The following is an 18308-nucleotide window of genomic DNA, read 5'->3' as shown; positions in this document are numbered from 1 at the left end:
AACTCTAAATTTCAGGCTTTGGGGGTGGGGGTGGGGGGGGGGGATCTTACTGGATTTACTCAGGTAAATGGGTTTGAACCATTTAGTATCATCTTCAGAAACCTCTCTGGCTTTTTTTTGATAATATGTCAAACTTCTCAATACAGAAGTTGCTCTTAATGTTTTGGTATGTTAATAATGCATGGTTCAACTTTTCCACTCCTTGTTTCTCATAATTTTTATTAATATCATGAACAGAAATTACTTTTTCCAATTTGCATTTATACTGTATGCTGATTATATAATTTCTTCCCAGGGCACACTTTGTTCCTGAAGCTGAACACCACCTTCAGAATTCTTTAATTCTCTTCAGATTAATCTAATTGACCTTAATTTTTTCCTGAGTGTTGTATTCAAGAATTTTCCAGTTCCTCACCCCCCCCACACACTGAATTTCCTTCATATTTCTCTCCTTCAAAGGTCTGAAGGTGGAAAGTAATCTTTGTGGTGTTTATGGACTGATCAATTTTCTAAAATCTTAATTTTGAAATTTTAGTTGGCTTTAGATGTCATAGCAAGAGATTAATATGAATTATTTTTTCCTCTCTTAACAGCTATATTCCAGCTTTATTATTTAAATTATGAGAAATACTTAAGGATGAACTGTTTAGTTTGTTGTTGCCTGTGAGTTGAGGCAATAGCAGATCAAGACTCAGTTTTACACTTGAATCACTTGAAAATTCTTTAGTGCATGTAAAAGTTTGCATTTGTGTATCAGTACCATCATATAGTGTGAAATGTAGATATTACTGGTGAATCAATGCTTTTGCAAAAATCATAGGGACCTCAGTTGTTGATGCCAGGGCAGTTGCAAGCCTATGTCTCCCATCAGTAAACTCTTACCACCTCTGACTCTATTCAGCAACTGGCATTCAGTAATTCACAGAACTACACTGTAAATTGGATCACTGCAGAAGAGGCAAGATTAAATAAAGCCTCAAAATTACTTATCTGTTTATTAACTGGGATTCTTTCAGTGATTCAGTTTGTATATCACACCTAGTTATCTTACTTCAAAGGAAGGGAGAGAAACTGCAGTATTATCATAGAATCATAGAATCATTAAGGTTGGAAAAGACCTCCAAGATTATCTGGTCCAACCATCACCCTACTACCAATGTCACCTGCTAAACCATGTCCCTAAGCACCGGGTCCAAACTTTCCTTAAACACCTCCAGGGATGGTGACTCCACCACTTCCCTGGGCAACCCGTTCCAATGCCTGACTGCTCTTTCTAAGAAGAAATATCTCTTAATTTCCAACCTGAACCTCCCCTGCTGCAACTTGAGGCCATTACCTCTAGTCCTATTGCTAATTACCTGTGAGAAGAGGCTGACCCCCCAGATCCCCACACCTCCCTTTCAGGTAGTTGCAGAGAGCAATGAGGCCTCCCCAGAGCCTCTTCTTCTCCAGACCAAACACCCCCAGTTCCCTGAGCCACTTCTCACAGGACTTGTGTTCCAGGCCCTTCACCAGCTTCGTAGCCCTTCTCTGGACACGCTCCAGTGCCTCGATGTCCTTCTTGTTCTGAGGGGCCCAAAACTGAACACAGCACTCGAGGTGAGGCCTCCCCAGAGCAGAGTACAAGGGGATGACCACCCCCCAGTCCTGCTGGCTGCACTATTCCTGATACAAGCCAGGATAACATTGGGCTGCTTGGCCACCTGGGCACACTGCCGGCTCATGTTCAGGTGAGCATCAATCAGCACCCCCAGGTCCTTTTCCTCTGCACAGCTTTCCAGCCACTGTGCCCAAAGCCTGTCATGTTGCATGGGCTTGTTGTGGCCAAAGTGCAGGACCCGGACCCAGCACTTAGCCATGTTGAACCTCATCCCATTGGCCTCTGCCCATCAGCCCATCCTGTTCAGGTCCCTCTGCAGGGCCTTCCTACTCTCCAGCAGATCGACACTTCCCTCCAACTTGGTGTCATCTGTAAACTTGCTGAGGGTGCACTCAATTCGCTCATCCAAATCATCAATAAGATATTAAAGAGGATGGGCCCCAACCCCTGGGGAACACCCCTGGTGACCAGTTGCCAGTTAGATTTCACCCTATTCACCACTACGCTCTGGGCCCAGCCATCCAGCAAGTTTTTAACCCAGCGAAGAGGGACGTTTTTGTGAGTAAAGAAAATATGCATTGAACCTCATCCTGGACTGAAGATCTTATACAATTTTCTTTTGGTAAACACATAAATCAACATTGTTGCTGGAAGAGCAGACCTGCGGTTCACTGATCACTCATTCTTATTTTTATCATGCCCCATTATAAGTGTAGGGGCCACGATTAGAACTGTCCCCAGTTGTCTGAGCTACTGCTATTGATGGCACTGAAATAGGTCAGTGATTGAGCCTGAATGAGATGACTTTAGAGAGCGCTGTTCAACTCTTGATTCAAAATAAGTAATGCAGGAAACTAGATGTTTGTCCTTTGAAATTGAGAACATGTTTACTGGAGATAATGATGGGTGATGATGATGTTGAACTTGCTAGCATTAAGTTGATATGTACTCATTGCTGATGTAAATATTTTCTGTTTGAGTTCTTTTACTTCCTTCTTAACAGGCCTATTGGTACTAGAATTGGTAAGGTTTATTTTATATAACCATTTTTACTTTGCCTAAACTGTTGTCCCTAAAAATAAATTTGATACTAACAGGAAATGGGAGATATTTTTTTTTAATAATAAAAAAAAATTCTTAATAAAAATTGTTAATATATATATTTTTTTAAATAAAAAAAAAGACTGAAATAGAAATGGAATTGTAACATTAGAACACAAGGGAAAAATGAATACTTGGAAGAAGAATATGGTCAGAAGGGAAAGGAAGGATAGAGAAAATAGAGTAGCAGTTGTAAGATGATCCTTGTGGTTTCATCAGTGTATTTTATTTTCCCTATTTTTTTCTACCAGCACAAAAGAAAACTGTTGTTTTAACATACCTATACAAAACCTTGTACTAGTGAAAGAGTACTGCACACACAGTGATTGAAAGAGTACTGCATACACAGTCACTGTATGATATCATTAAGGAGTGCAGACCAGAGATTTCTATAATATACTGATAAACCAATGTTGTTTAGTTTTTACATTTCAAATGAAAGAGTTCCTATTTTTTCCTAATCTTTCTAGGTTTTTATGATTTTGTTTCTAAAATTATAATGCACACAACATCCTTCAGTCATAAAGTAGCATTTTAAATCTAGGGAACAGTCCCTCTGTAAGAACTACCATCTTATGTTCTTATTTTGGTGAGAGAGAAAATCTGTAAAACTTTGTTTCTGGGTTTCACTTTTATCTTAGGCAACCTTTGCTACTGATTATACTTCTATTCTCTTTCACAACTCAAGCCCTTTTCTGTAATGATGACCATTTATATAGACAAAATGACCCTCTGGTGCCTATTAGCATTGCTTAGGCAATGGCAGCTAGGATGTTACCTACCTCCTGTGTAGAAGTCCCAGTAGTCTCTGAATGAAAGTGCTAATCTGATTTGAAAGTGCATAGCTTGCTACTACAAATTGTCTGTTATTTGGATATGGAGATTCAGTTTTTTCCATTTGTTTTTCCATTTCCATTAAAGAGATTTCAACAGTCTTACAGTATAGGGAGACATATTTATTAATTATTTAGCAATAGCTTAGAAAAACAACATTGAAAATAATATCCTACCTATTCCCTGACATATTCCAAATACGTATTAAAAATATCACTAAAATCTCATAGCATTGAGATAGATAAAGAAAGGGATTTGAATTTTGAATTATCTATTTCAACTTCTGTTATCCTTCAGAACCTTTGTCTGAGTGAAAATGAAAAATCATTTTCAGTAATTTTTTTGAGAATTTCAGCCTGCCATTTTATTTAGAAACACTTGCAGCATGCTTTACACTGTTTTCCTTTATCCTTTTAGCAGACAGAAGATGCAGCACAGACCGATGGCCAGCAACAGACACAATCTTCTGAAAACACAGAAAACAAATCACAGCCAAAACGGCTTCACGTCTCAAATATACCATTCCGATTCCGTGATCCAGATCTTAGACAAATGTTTGGTGTAAGTACTCATGCTTTATTTATGCTTTCTTTTATATTTGCATTGCAATAGGTACTTAATATTATAGGCAATATTGTTAGAGATCTCTCTGATTTAGATTGTTTAACCATTTTCAGTGATGATTTTCTTTCCATATATTTATAACAATACATTTGCCAATCATAGTTGGGAAAAGAAATTCTACCGATTCTACCATATGTGATACAGATTTGTGTAGTCTATATATTGTGTAGTTTTACATTTCATTCAAAAAAGCTAACTATGTTGTCTTAAGATATTAAATGAGTATATAATCCAGCTGTATTCATCAGGATTTATATTCCTGTATTTATTGATTTTGGACAGTGTGATGTAAAATATTCAACATTTGACCTCATGAGCAAGAGAACTGAATCTATAGAAGTGAGACATGGGCTGGTTTTAAGCAAGAACTCTGGGAGTAGGAATCTTGACCTACCCCCTCATAAGTATTATAGATCTATAGGCTTCTAAATTTTTTATCAGTGTATTTCTCTAAGTCTCTCAATTTTTGCTTTTGCTCAGGCCATCAGCTACCTTCATGTGCATTGGCTGTTTCACAAGTCTCATACGTGCCATCAGTTCTAGGCTCATAACCATGGAGAGGTTAGACCTGGTTTCTTCTCCCTGCTCCAAGAACTGTTAGGTTTATTTTTGAAAACTCACTAAATACAATCTAGAAATAGTACTTGAGCAGCTATTAGAACCCAGATTTTCCTTTTCCAGGCTAGTACTCTTTAGTATTTGTGTTCCTCTTGCTTTCTTCTTTCTTACTAAAATTTAGGTCTCTTTGTTACAGTTCATCTTATATGGAATAGCATTAATACTGCCTGCCACTATCCTTCTCTTGCTCTCTCATGTTCAGTTCAGACTTAAATTCTTCTAATATCTTTGTGTGTTAAGGCGTTTTCAGCTTTTATTTGTATGAAATGAAGAAAACATTCACTGGAAAAAAAATTCCTAGTATGGCACTGGGTAATGCAGGTGACTGTGTTACCATATATGACTTGCTGCAAGTAACCTCCCCTAAATACAGCTTACAACTCATCAGCAAAATAGTAGAAGGCATAATAACCCTCTAGAGAGGAAAAATGCAAATTTCTTTAAATTAAACAAACCACTTAAAATAGATGGATTTTATTTGAAAGTACATTAAAGGAAAGTATTTTTTAGGGATTTTTGAAATTTATAAATGAACAAAAACTACATTTATTTTCAATATTTCTATGTCTTAGGTCTCAAAAGACTAAAACTGAAGGATGACTGGAGATTTCCAGCTTTATAATGACTTGGCAACAATAAACTTTTAGCTTCTGACTTGATATAAAAATAAAATTTCTGGAAGTGTGAGTTTAATTAGATATCTGAAATGAAATCATAATGCTACATCTTGAACACGTTATGCACATGGCAGATATATATATATATTTAACATTGACTTGAATACAGCAGAGGAGGATTGTTTAAACATTAAGTCATTGTCTGCTTAGAGGTTAAAGTAGTTAAAATATTAGTTAATTAGATGGTGAATACAAGAACAGAAATTAAGACAAGGGACAAGAAACGATAGTTGAATTTCATAAGTAAGTTGAAACACTTTAATAAGGCAGAAAAGGAATGCTGTTCTCTCTGTCCTATAAGTGTTTGTTATATCTTAAAAGACTGGAGTACATCTTAAAAGACTGCAGTTCCTTGGTCTGTTGATAGATTTTTCTTCATTTGCCTGCCTCTAATTTCTGCCTTTTTGTTTAATCATTGTTTGTGTCATTCGTCAGTGTTAACACTGATCTATACAGCATGTTAATGATATAAGAAACAACAGAAATGACCCACTGATATATTAGAGTGTCACATCGCAGAATGTGCCATCTCCAAAAGTGTTCTAACTAAACACTGCCTGAGTCAAACATTATTCTCTTACCGAAACAAGTCCAACAGAGCCTTTTTCTTTAGGACAGCAACTGTGGTCAAGTTTTGTGTGCATGAACAATGCCTAGATGATTGTGAATGCTATTGGAAGGTAAATAATAGTTACTGTAAACATTATAATAAAGTGCAATTCTGTGGGAGAAAAAACCATCAACACATAAGTATCCATTCTAGTTTTCCAAACTACCTTCTAGGATGACAAGAATTAGGTAGGGAATAATGGACGTACCTTTTCAACAAGGCATATCCATTATTTTCAACAAGCCACTGACAAAACTCCCACTTAGTTACTTCTGCTTTACAAGAATTAGATTAAACCAAACTCCTTTACCTGTTCTGGGAAGCAACTGCAAAAAGTTTTCTGAAACAAATGTCCTTTAGAGGATAGGATGACCAGAGGGCGACAATATTCATGTGGCCATTAATCCTGTCTTCTTAGTGATGTTTTATTGTACTATAATCAAATTAACTCTACAGCATATTACATTTAAAACAATTGGTGATGGCAGCTGGACTGGATGAATCACCAGAAAGTAACCTAATATATGAAAAGACAAAACAAAAACAAAACAAAATTGGGACTTTCAATTTACTGTTTACAATTTAGTGATGATATCCTCTTTGTCAGAACATCTCATTGAATTTAAAGTTCATAAATTAGTATGTGGAATGATCATGACAAGTATAATGACATTTAATATTGATTTGGCTACTCTTCAGTGTGTCTTTTCTGGTGCTTGATTGTCTTTCATTTTATATTTCTTTAACTTTGTGATATGGTGCATCAATTTCTGAAACAAACATTTGTACTTTATATGATAAAGCATTTAAAGCATTGAAGTTATCTTTTTTCATGTTAATTTTCTATTTCTTTGCAGCAATTTGGTAAAATCTTAGATGTTGAAATTATTTTTAATGAGCGAGGCTCAAAGGTAAGCAGTTTAATTCACCCAATTTTTTTATTTTTTTTTTAATATTTTATATAAGAAAAAGGAAACAACTGCACTGCTGTAAAGAATAACATCTGAAACTCCATGTTAGTGGAAACGTCTTCTGACTTGTCATTTAGTTTCCAAAGCAGAAGGAAAATCATTGGACTCATTTTGTATCTTTTAAAGGGGGTAATTTTAACTACTCCAGGCTGTCATCTGTTTTATAGGAATGTTATTTCTGCTTTCTTTATTCTCCAATGATAATTGCCTTGTTTATTTTATAAGATGAGTCCATGCTTACAGGTATTTTTAAGCAGGTTTGTATTAGTGCACTTTTTTTCTATTAAACTGAAAGATGGTAGTAATACCTAATAACTATCTTCTTCAGTAATTAAGTGAGAAAATATGATTGTTCCAGAAGATTTAAGTGCAGATGTTTTCCTCTTTAGTAAAAGCTTCAGTACACCAACCCTTTGAATAAAATCTGTTTTAACATTTATTTGATAAAAGAAGTTCTTGTAGTATTATAAAGATTTTTTTTTTTTTTCTGAAATTTACATTGACTTAAACGCATACAATTTTCTGGATATTTAAGAAATAAATCAAGACAGAATAGTTATGCCAACATTATTGTCATTACCTGGTTCAAAACTGTTTCTAGTTTACTAGTATGCTTCACCTATGATATAAGCTGCATTATAAGGGTTTATGCATATGGCATATGTGTGTTACCTTTTTCCTGTTTCTCCCATGGAAGAAAAATATAATATTTGACTAGCATTGTTTCAGTCTTCCTGCAACTCTTATATATGGTTTATTACTAGTACTAGAATTATTTTCCTGTTATAAAATACCATAGCCAGTCTTTTTTTTTTTTTTTTTTAAGGTGAACCATAGATATCATAATCTCTTATATCAGATATATTTTAAAAATTTTGTTATTCTTTTCCTTTTAGGTGTGAGTATTTGAATTATAAATTTAAAGCCACCACTCACTGTTTCTTCCTCTTCCTCTCTATGGAATAGCTCAAATTTTCTGGTTTATATTTCAAAATTATTCTTACATTCATTCCTTAGTACCCTAGCCTACCAGTCCAAAAACATTTGGAACATTTATTTGTTTTTCAGTTAGCAATCAAAACTTACGGAATTTAGTGGCTTACAATGTGGCTTATTCATAGACAGTGGCAGATCTTCTGTATTGGCTGCAATTCATTATTATTACATAATGGCTGTTCTGTAGTTTTTGAAAATAAAAATAAAAAAGGTTGATTGTCCAGAACCTGTTCCTACCACATCATTTTATCATTTTATAAATTTCAAATTACATTATGACATCCCACACTTTGCTTGGTTCTGTCTGACTTCTAACCACCATGCCTGCATCACACTGCATAAGTTTAAGCCTTTTGAGTGGTTGGGGGACATTTCTAAACTGGGGGTTTTCACTACATCCTACAGTAGTGAAAATATGTCAGTGCTTTGTGTTACAAGCAAGAGATTTTTCTATGGAGTTCTGTAACATCACTACCTGTTACACATTTTGTGCTAGAGACTTTCAGACCTATTATGAAATAGTTCTAAGAATCCAATGCTCAAGCTGCCTCTGAATAAGCAACTGAAACAATAAATAAACGACAATAAATAAAACAATTCTGAGATATATCTCTTTGTTTATGTATACTGCTTCTTGTCTTGTTTTGAGTTAGCTCAGGTATATCTGCATAGTATTGTGATTTACAGAGGTACTCTGACCTTCTCTCAATTAAATAAACTGAAAACAAAAACAGCATTAGGAGTAACAGAAATACGGTTGTGTGTGTGTGTGTGTTTTTTCCTTTTTTTTTCTTCGTTTTTTTTTCCTAATCTCATCAGTATAAGTTACTCTGTAGGATTTAAGATGCACCTCATTAACATCCCATTCCTGATGGTGCTTATCTGTTTTTACAAAACTGCAATTCCACCAAAACTAAAAAGACTTCTAAGTGGCTTCAAACTAAGTATAGCTACAAAAGTTTCCAGGATCAAAATACAAATTTGTTTCAAGATGCAGTTTGGCATAGAAGCATTTCTAGATTTTGTTATTGTTGTTCATTTCTTTTGAGTCCAACAATTAATATTTGAACAGATTCCTGCAAAAATAACAGCAGTAAACTCTTTTTCTTACCATAGTATTAGAGAAGAACAAAATTGCAGATTCAAATAGCATTACCATAGAGCACTCAATATTTTAAAAAAATTACAAATGAAAGTATTTTTTTTTTAACTCTAAGATATTAATACCAATTTCATACTACAAATTTGTTTGATTTGGGGCATAATAATAATAAAGGTAATTTTCCTAGAATCACGTGTCAACTCATGATTTTTGAAACTTCTTTTTATGAAATCAAGAAGGTCAGTAATGCTTTAGTGTAGATCTTGCAACCTGTGTTAAAAAATAAGTTATACCTTTGTCAGTTCTCTGTTGATTAAGGTAAAATTAAAAACCTGTGGTAATTCTGCTATTATGTCAAGCCAAAAGTAGAGCATGGTGATTTTTTTGTGTGGCAATCTGCAATATTTTTAGAAAGAAGTACATGGAATACCAAAAATGTGGAAGAGTTTCCAATCACCAAAAAACAACTTTGCTGCTTAAGTACATGTTGCTTTGCAGAAACTGCTACAGCCAACTTGTATTTTGTTATCTGTGGAACATTTCAGGGCTCAAAGATGGCAAACTAAGAAAGGCTTTTGCCTTCCTTCACCTCTCTTTTCTTACCATTCTCTGCATTTACTAGTCATCTTGGAAGGACAATTTGATATATAACATATTTCTGTACTCATTTTAAAGCTAATCTCTGTTTTAACACTTCATGTGCTTCCTTGACCAACCTGCCCACACTCTGGGCATCAGTAGTTCTCCACAGAGCTGTGCATTGGTTTTGTCTGTTGGGCACAGTTGCAAAGATACAGGAACATCAAGTAGCTTTTTTTTTGTTGTTGTTATTATTATTATTATTATTACAATTCCAAAGTAATGCTCTGTATGGCTATGTACTTAATATATACTGACATAAATCTGTGTGTACATGTATGTATTGGTATATATTTGATATATATTATGTTAGCAACTCTTTCTTCAAATAACAAGAGCTCCAATGCACTTCACAATTTAAAACAAAACCTTTTTGACTACTTGGCTATTAATAAGTCATTTGACAGACTTTAAAAATAAAACGCAGAAATCTACATTACGGGTTAATAAAATATATAGTATGCTAAGCCAAAGTAACTGTTGAATCAGCTGCTTTTAAAATACATGCTCATTTGTTTGTCTAACTATTTAAATATGGGGTGAATGAATATGTGATGTCTGATTGAGTTTCTGTGTCAGCTATGTAAAATTAAACATTTGCATAAAAAAATCTTAAATAGAATTATAAGAATAAGTAAAATATAAGAAATTAAAAAATTACAAGTGTTCTTTTCATAATCTTTGAAGTTCTTGTCTTATCTTGGCTTGTTGCTCCACTTTGTACCTCTTTCCAATTTTTAAATATAATTATGTTTTTATCTTTCCATTCAGTTGTTTGAAAAAAATTTAACTGGCAGCACTGTGAGCTATTAAGACTGATTGTAAAATTTTGTAAACATATCCCACCAAATGTTCCTTGCTGGCTGTTGAGGGTGACAGTTCAGCAGGGAGGGGAGAAAAGAACAAATAGAATTTGAGGAATTGTGCAGAAGTAGGCTTGATGCATTGATGGCTTCAGTGATGGTTTCTGCTGTGAAATTTTCTTAGCAGAAAAGAAAAAAAAAATCTTCTTCTTAGATGGGAGGAGACAATTAAAGGGTGAATAAAAGTTTAAAGTTGAGGATTGTTTTAGATACAAGAACCACAGAATCATAGAATGCTTTGGGTCGGAAGGGGCCTTATAGATCATCTAATTCCAACCCCATGCCACACCTCCCACTAGATCAGGTTACCCAAAGGCCCATCCAGCCTGAAGGGATAGATGCAGAAAAGCCTATGCAGGCATCTAAAACATAGGATTAGTACTGAGGAGGGGAACTTTCTCTTGAATACTCCTGGTATTTTGGGGGAAAAGAGAGCTATGTGCTTGGTGTCTGATGATAAGAGAGGAGATCGTGGCTTTGTCCTAAAATTGTGGAGGGCAGAGTGGAGTCAGGTGTTTTGAGAATGTTGTTAGAGTACTTGTGAGCTCAGCATTCAGTGGGCCTTTAAAAGGAAAGAAGAGAAAAACAAAACGAAATAAAACAAAACAAAGACAACAAGTTTAAAATATTTTGAAGAGCATGGAACAAAAAATGCTATGTACAAAAAAAAAAAGTCTCTTCCTATTGTATAAACTGGCATGCATCATTGTGTTCTTCTAGTAAATAAAATAAAATAACGCAAATACCAATATACCAATATACCAATGATCCTGATTAAAATACTTTGTCCATGAATTAATTTTGTAATTCATATTCATTGTTTTTATCAGTGCATGGTGTTAATACTTAGTTTTGCCTTGAAAAAGTGCAAATGTCTTCCATTCCTTCCTCTTTTTTCAGTCACTGTGTAAATAATAGGTAGAAACACTGAGAGTAAGTGGTTGAATACTGATGACAACATTTATTGAATGGACTGCAGAACTAGGAGGGTGAAAGGAAGGATAAAGCTTGAGGAGATATGATGCGTGGCTTATTGTTGAGCAATAAAACAAAAGTAAGACCTTAATTCATACTTCAACCTAAAGTAAAAGCAACGAAAAAGGTTTTAGTAGGACTTCAAATACTTGCAGCAATGTCTTTCTTTATAGAAGTGGACACGTATAGCTTCATAGCAAATGTTTCGTGTTATGAAACACCAAGGATGATAGAAGCTTATTGGTTCAGAAAAATTCAAGAAAGCGTGCATTGTAGTGCTAATGTAAGAATTAATTCAAAGGGTTGGTGTATGTTTCTAAAATGTTTTTTTAATGTCTGATTTTAATATATATACATGTATATTTATATTTGTAAATGATGTTTAGTTTAATTTAGCGCAGGAAAAAAATAAAAATAAAAGAATTTTACTAGGGCTGGAAATATATGTTTAGCCTAATGCTATAAAGAGAAGTATTTGTCCTGAGCAGAATTTCATATTAGTTGAATATGCTCCTGTCCCACTAACATGGGATTCTGGAGTTTTACCAGTTGCATGTGGAAAGTACAATACATAAACAGTAAATGAACCAGTTAAAGTTACTCAAAATGTTTTCATTTTTATTTCTTTATCAAAGTTTCTTTTTCTATTCACATCATGTGATTTTTTTTGATCTGTTAATACAAGGAAGTTTATATTTTTATTCTAAAAGTATTTTTGTTTTGTTGGAGGTTTTCTTTTCTTTTTTCTTTTATAAAAAAAATAAGTAAAGGCTGTATAGTTTGACAAAAGTTTAAGTTACCCTAGTGTTGCATGGGAACAATGTTTCTTATGATCACAACAGCATGATTAAGTAGGCATTGTTTTTAGAGTATATTGACATTCAGTGTTGAATTCTGTGCACATGTTTATTTATTTTGTTGAGATATCTGCATGTCGTTAAAATGTGGTTCATTTTATTTTCTCATTAGTTCATTTTTTTCTCTGTGAAGACACTGTAATTTTTTTTTTTTTAATTTCATTTTCTTATTGTTAGATTTATTTTCCTCTGTAGAGACACGTAGAAAGGTATTTTTGGTATCATTCTTTGAATTTCTCAGAGGGTACTATGTAACTGATGACAGAAAAAAATTGTTCACATTTGTCGCTTATTTATTGCACATCTCAATACAATTATAATTTTTCTAATTTGCATGTTACAGAAATGAAGCAAGGACAAGAAAATATTAAATTAAAGAGAGAGAACATAAGCAAACAAGTGGTCATTGACTGAAATAATAATGTGCATGTTGTTTTCCCCCCTTCTCCCTCCTGCATGCAGGGATTTGGTTTCGTAACTTTCGAAAATAGTGCTGATGCGGACAGGGCGAGGGAGAAATTACACGGCACCGTGGTAGAGGGCCGTAAAATCGAGGTGCATGTTCAAAATATTTTCCTTTTCATCTTTTTTATAAATGTCTGCTTCACTTTCATTTGTTGTTTCAGATGCATCATTGGTGTCTTCTGTGTGCTCCCCTTTCCCCTTCCCATTGTTTATATATATATTTATATATAAAGAGAGAGAATCTGGCCTTACTTGGGTTTTTTTATTATTATTTCTTTTGTAATTATTATTATAATTCTCATTATTGCTGAAAGGTGGATGAAAATTGAACAAAATGAAAGCTTTAGCATTTTGAACTTACTATTTTGGATATTTTGTAAATCAATGGGTGCAGTAGATTCTAAAAAAAAAAAAAAAAAAAAACAAAAAAAAACAGCCAACAAATAAATTGAGAACAACAACAACAAAACAAAGCTGTGACAGACAAAACAAAAACAGCAAAAGAAGGTTTTTTTTTCATTTTTTTTTATTTGGTTTGGTTTTGGGTTTTTATCTTTTCTTTGTTCTTTCTTGTTTGGTTTGGTTTCTTTTTTTTTTTTTTTTCTTTTTTCTTTTTGCTGCAGGGTTGATGTGGGATCCACAGTGGCTTTCAAAAAATCAGATTGGGAAAGAAGCATCCAAAAGATGTATAAGAAAGAGAAACAAAGACAGACTAGAGACCAACCAATTTTAAGATTTCATTTTTAATGAATTCATCAGCCTACTTTGGCTGGGTGGCCTGACCCTTCATATCTATTAAAAAAAAAACAACCAACAACAACACAAATGCTTTTTAGTACCACTGGATCCCCTTCAATACTGCCTCAATTGTATTTGTTAGAATAAAAAAAAAATACCAATTGAAAATGCTGTCGTCTTTTGAGTAAGATGTTGCATATTTTGCCTTTTCATTTTCCCCCTTCGACGGTAGCGCTTAGGGCCCTCACCAAACTCTCAGTAACCATGGTAACTGTATACATACCCATGCTGGCGATGGTGCTGAATGGTAAGTGGAGAAGTCCATCTGCCGTTTCACGTATTTAGCGCTAATACCACGTGAATTTTTTTGACTTGTTGTATTAAGTTTTCTTGATGCTACATTTTTTTCTATATTGGTACGCCTGTAATTGAGTGTACGTTTTAAGCAAGCCTGGGAGGCACTGATTGGATTGAGGATATGACTTCGTGCACATCTTACTCAGATTGTTAACTCCATATTGTGTTAAATAATGCACCCTCTTTTTATCCTTTTGTTAGCTGTGATTTTAAAGCTTGAATGATTTTGTTAATTCTTGCAATGAAAAAGGCTCTTGTTCCAAGTGTTGAATGCTAGATGTTGCTTTTCCAATGGTACTTCTCTTCTAAAGGGTTATGTTGCACACTGCTAAAATTCGTTTGTCCTTTTTTTTTTTTTTTTTTGGACATTTTCTTTGTTTCCTTGTACCTTGTCTCTTTCCCTTCTACTCCACTGCATGTTCTTTCATATAATCTTTCTTTCTGTTTTGAATATTTATTGTATCAGTGTTATCATGGAATACAAGCATGCTCTTAAGTCTTAAATTATGCAATACCTTTTAATTTGCTTTTAATGTCTTTTTATTAAAGTTTAAATGATATGACGTTGCTTTATTGAAATGATTTGTAAGTTAAAATGGTTATGAAAGTAAATGTAATTATAAATAGTATGATTTTGTTATGCACCTGTTGCCTTCTATAAATTAAATTGCTTTTTTTTTTTTTTACATGACTAATGGCAGTAATAATGCATGCATTTAATAATATAACAGACCCTTCCTGTAACCCTTTCTAATCCAGTTTTCTATGTGCTTAGGTAAATAATGCAACAGCACGTGTAATGACAAATAAAAAGACCGTCAACCCTTACACGAATGGTAAGTGCATGAGATCTCAGTGCTTTTTTGTTTGTTTGTTTATGCACGTGAAATCTCATTCTTCTGGTGGATGGGTAGTCATCTACTCATGAATTGTCACAGTCTGTATCCCCTGCAACTTCTTGGCCTTTGTCCAATGAGCCAGTAAGGAAACATGTTACAGCTGGGTTTAATTTCCATCCCCATAGACTTCTGCTGATTCACAGGTATGGACATAGCATGCATCATTTTGCCTGATGGGAATCTGAGTGTTTAACGACAGTGGCTTTTTTATAAGAAAATATACCTGGTAGGGAGGCATTATTCTCTTCTAGCTTTGTGCAGTGTTGATGTTGTGATGAATGAACTAATCAGAGGATTCAGTTTTGCTTGGGTGACGGAGGCCAGCAAGAAGAATGTCTCTGTCAGGCATGAGGTACTTTTTGGTACTGAGGCACTCATCTAGGCAAAGATCCCTTCTGCACCTCCCTTCCACACTTTCTTAGGAGTAAAGGGCAGCTTGTAATCTTTTCCATGGAAAAAATCTAAATTGCAAGTTACTTTAAAAGGTTATTCTAATACTGACCTAACAGGTTGGTATAATTTAGTACATTAATGATAAAAATATAATCTATAGATATTTGAGGGAGTTGGAGACAATACATTTTAAAAATGTTTTCTCTGGCAGTGTTTTATCATGTGCTCCAGAAGTTATTTGCATTTGCTAGTTCAAAAAATGCTAACAAGTTCCTAACTCAATGTCAAACAATAATAAATCAATTGAATTGAATTGCAATTACATTTTCCAGATTTACTAGAATGTGTAGCAGTAATTATTTACTTTCCAATTTAATTTAGCTTTTCCCATCCATTAGAAAACAGATGAAATCTGCACATACATATATAAAGATTTCCACAGTTAGCTTAGACTCTTTTCCATTTTGAAATATTTTCTATATTTGAGCACTCATTAGTAAGGTTTTACTAAAAACTATGGCAAACAGTGGCTTTATTTTTTAGTTAGTTGTAATTTTTTCTTAACATGGTGAAAATAAAATAAAGTGATGGCTTTCACTTGACGTGATAATTGAGCAAGTTATAATGATCTGGAGAAGAAGGCTCTTGAAATTCCTCATGCTTTCTCAGAAACTGTTTTCTTCCTCATCTTGTTTGTAAATTTATTTGTAAATTTTGCTTGTAAATTGTCAAATGATCCAGATGGGAAAATCTCCTTCATTATTAATGCCTTTTAAAACATCTCAGTGAATCTAACAAAAGAGACATGAAGCTTGACTGGATCACATAACAAGATTTTGCTGCAATAGGGAGCTAAATTAACTATATGATATGTACTAAGAACTTACTCTGCTATATTGTGATGATAAAAATATAAAAGTAGTTTTGCTATAAATGATGATGTATTCATATTTGTATTCATATTACATCAAGGCGAAAACACAGCTAATTATCAAATATCACATTACATATCAACACAGCCAATGCTGAAAGTAGAGATATGAGATTTTAGGAGTATGGTTTTGGGGAAGATTCTTGGGTCATGCATTGTATTTATTTATATCCAAAATTGAAACAATTAAAATTTGTTGTTAAGTGTTTCCCACTTGAAGTATTTTATGTCTGTCATTTTCCAACCTGTTCTATCTGGACTGGATCTCAGTAAAAGTGTGAAACATCCTCCTGAGTGTAAAAAAATTAGCATTTGTTTGTGAATCCATATATCCAAGGTTTTGCATGCAGGATGTTCTTTTGCCTTTTGACAGGGATCTACCAAGACAAACTCTGGTTGTAGTTCATAAACGTTGATTTATTTGTTTACTTATTCTAACTTTTTTTAATGTCTGGGGTCCCCTTAAGTAAACACACAAGTGGAATCATGTTCTTATAGCACAGTCACTGCAATCAACACAGAATGAAGTGTAACGTGTTTCACAGCTTAATTGGTGTTTCTATGACTAGTTACCCTGTCATTTTGAGATTCTAGTTCTTTATCTTTTTGTCAGGAATTAACCAGTGCTACAGCTGATTATTAAATATTATTCTTGTCTAAAGTAAAGGTTCTGTCTTTTCAATAAAACATAAAGATTATTATTACTATTATTGTTTTAATTCTTGTATGAGCCTGTTAGCATTTAAACAATACTTCTGAGACAGGCAGCTAGAAAATTTTTGTTTATACATATCTACCTCTTTTGAACCACTTCTTCATTAACATGTGGCTTGATTTTTCAAAGTGTATGTGGGGACTGACATGTTATTGGCAAGTATGGAACACATATCCAGGCAGACAAATGCTGTGTTAGATAAAAACATATGAGGCCCTAATGCTTATTGTAATTTAAAAACAAGGTACACAATAAGATACACTCTGTTCTGTCTTTCTTTCCTGGATACTGCTGATTGCTTGATAACAGGGCTCACATTGTAAATATGATTGCAAAACTCAGCAGATTTTTTGTTCTTTTTGATATAAGCAGGTTAATTCAGATAAGTGGCTTGCTCTTATGTACTAGTTGTTTTTGAAATAAATAAGCTTGCCAGTGACTTTGGACAACTCCTGAAATGAGTAGTTGATAAACTGAGTTTATTCTCAGACAAAATGATTTTGATGGCTGTCCTCATGTGCTCTGAAGATAGAACTGCTTTTTCATTGTGAATTAATTCAGTGTCAAGAGTTCTACTTGCTGGCAAAAATACTTCTGAGACATTTTTAATGTTCCAGCCTATCCTGTGGAATTGAGAATTATGTACAAGTACATTGAGAGAACCTCAGCATGAATGAGGAGCGTGAAACAGAGATCAGTAAAGGAATATTTCAAAGTTTATACTTGCAGAATCTTGAATTTGAGTCTTCAGTTGATCTAAACTTAGATTCAAAATTGGAGCTAGTGACTATTACCACAGTTATATTCCCTCTCTTTCCCTTCCCTCCTTATTTTGTTTGCAAACAGGAAGAAAGCATTCGGTATCATAGGACTTCTTTGCCACAAATGCATTCCTCAGGCAATGCATGCTTGTCTCCCCTGTGAAGCGAAAATAATTTTTTCTACGTTGCTGTGTCCCACTTTCTATCAAAGCTTTTTCTGCTGTACAACACGTAATTATTTCCTCTCCTTTAGCAGGTTTAATATGTATTTTTTTTAGATGACTATATAAGGTGGGTTTTTTGGGGGCATGAAGATGTATTATTTGTTTTTGTGGTTGGTTTTTACGTTTTGAACTTTTATAGTTTCAACTTGAGGGAGAAATTGTGACAGTAAGAGAAATGCACAAAATAACAATCACTGCAGAGAATTAGCTTCCTCCAGCTGCAGTTGCTCTCTTGATTGATTAACCCACACAGTTATGGGCCAGCACATTTGTAGCTGACAAGATAAAGTTAAGTTTAATTGCTGTTATTTTCACAATGAATGTATTTCCTGTACAAGCTTCAAAAAGTTAGATGATT

The 18308-nt window shown here is 34.0% G+C and overlaps 1 protein-coding gene across 50 annotated transcripts in view; it reads left to right on the top strand.

The window, feature by feature from the left end:
- Positions 1–18308, top strand: part of RBFOX1 (RNA binding fox-1 homolog 1) — an 873300-nt gene that overhangs the window by 761324 nt on the left and 93668 nt on the right. For all 50 annotated transcript variants that reach the window (XM_084536908.1, XM_084536919.1, XM_084536930.1 and 47 more), the window contains 4 exons: positions 3953–4096; positions 6922–6975; positions 12930–13022; positions 14803–14863. In XM_084536908.1, coding sequence (XP_084393034.1) covers positions 3953–4096; positions 6922–6975; positions 12930–13022; positions 14803–14863 — 352 coding nt within the window. The remainder of the gene's footprint in view (positions 1–3952; positions 4097–6921; positions 6976–12929; positions 13023–14802; positions 14864–18308) is intronic.

This window comes from Aythya ferina (assembly GCF_964211825.1).
Source record: "Aythya ferina genome assembly, chromosome: 15".
Taxonomy (NCBI): Eukaryota; Metazoa; Chordata; class Aves; order Anseriformes; family Anatidae; genus Aythya; species Aythya ferina.
Note: the sequence above shows the minus strand (reverse complement) of the source record. Positions and strands in the feature narration are given on the sequence as shown.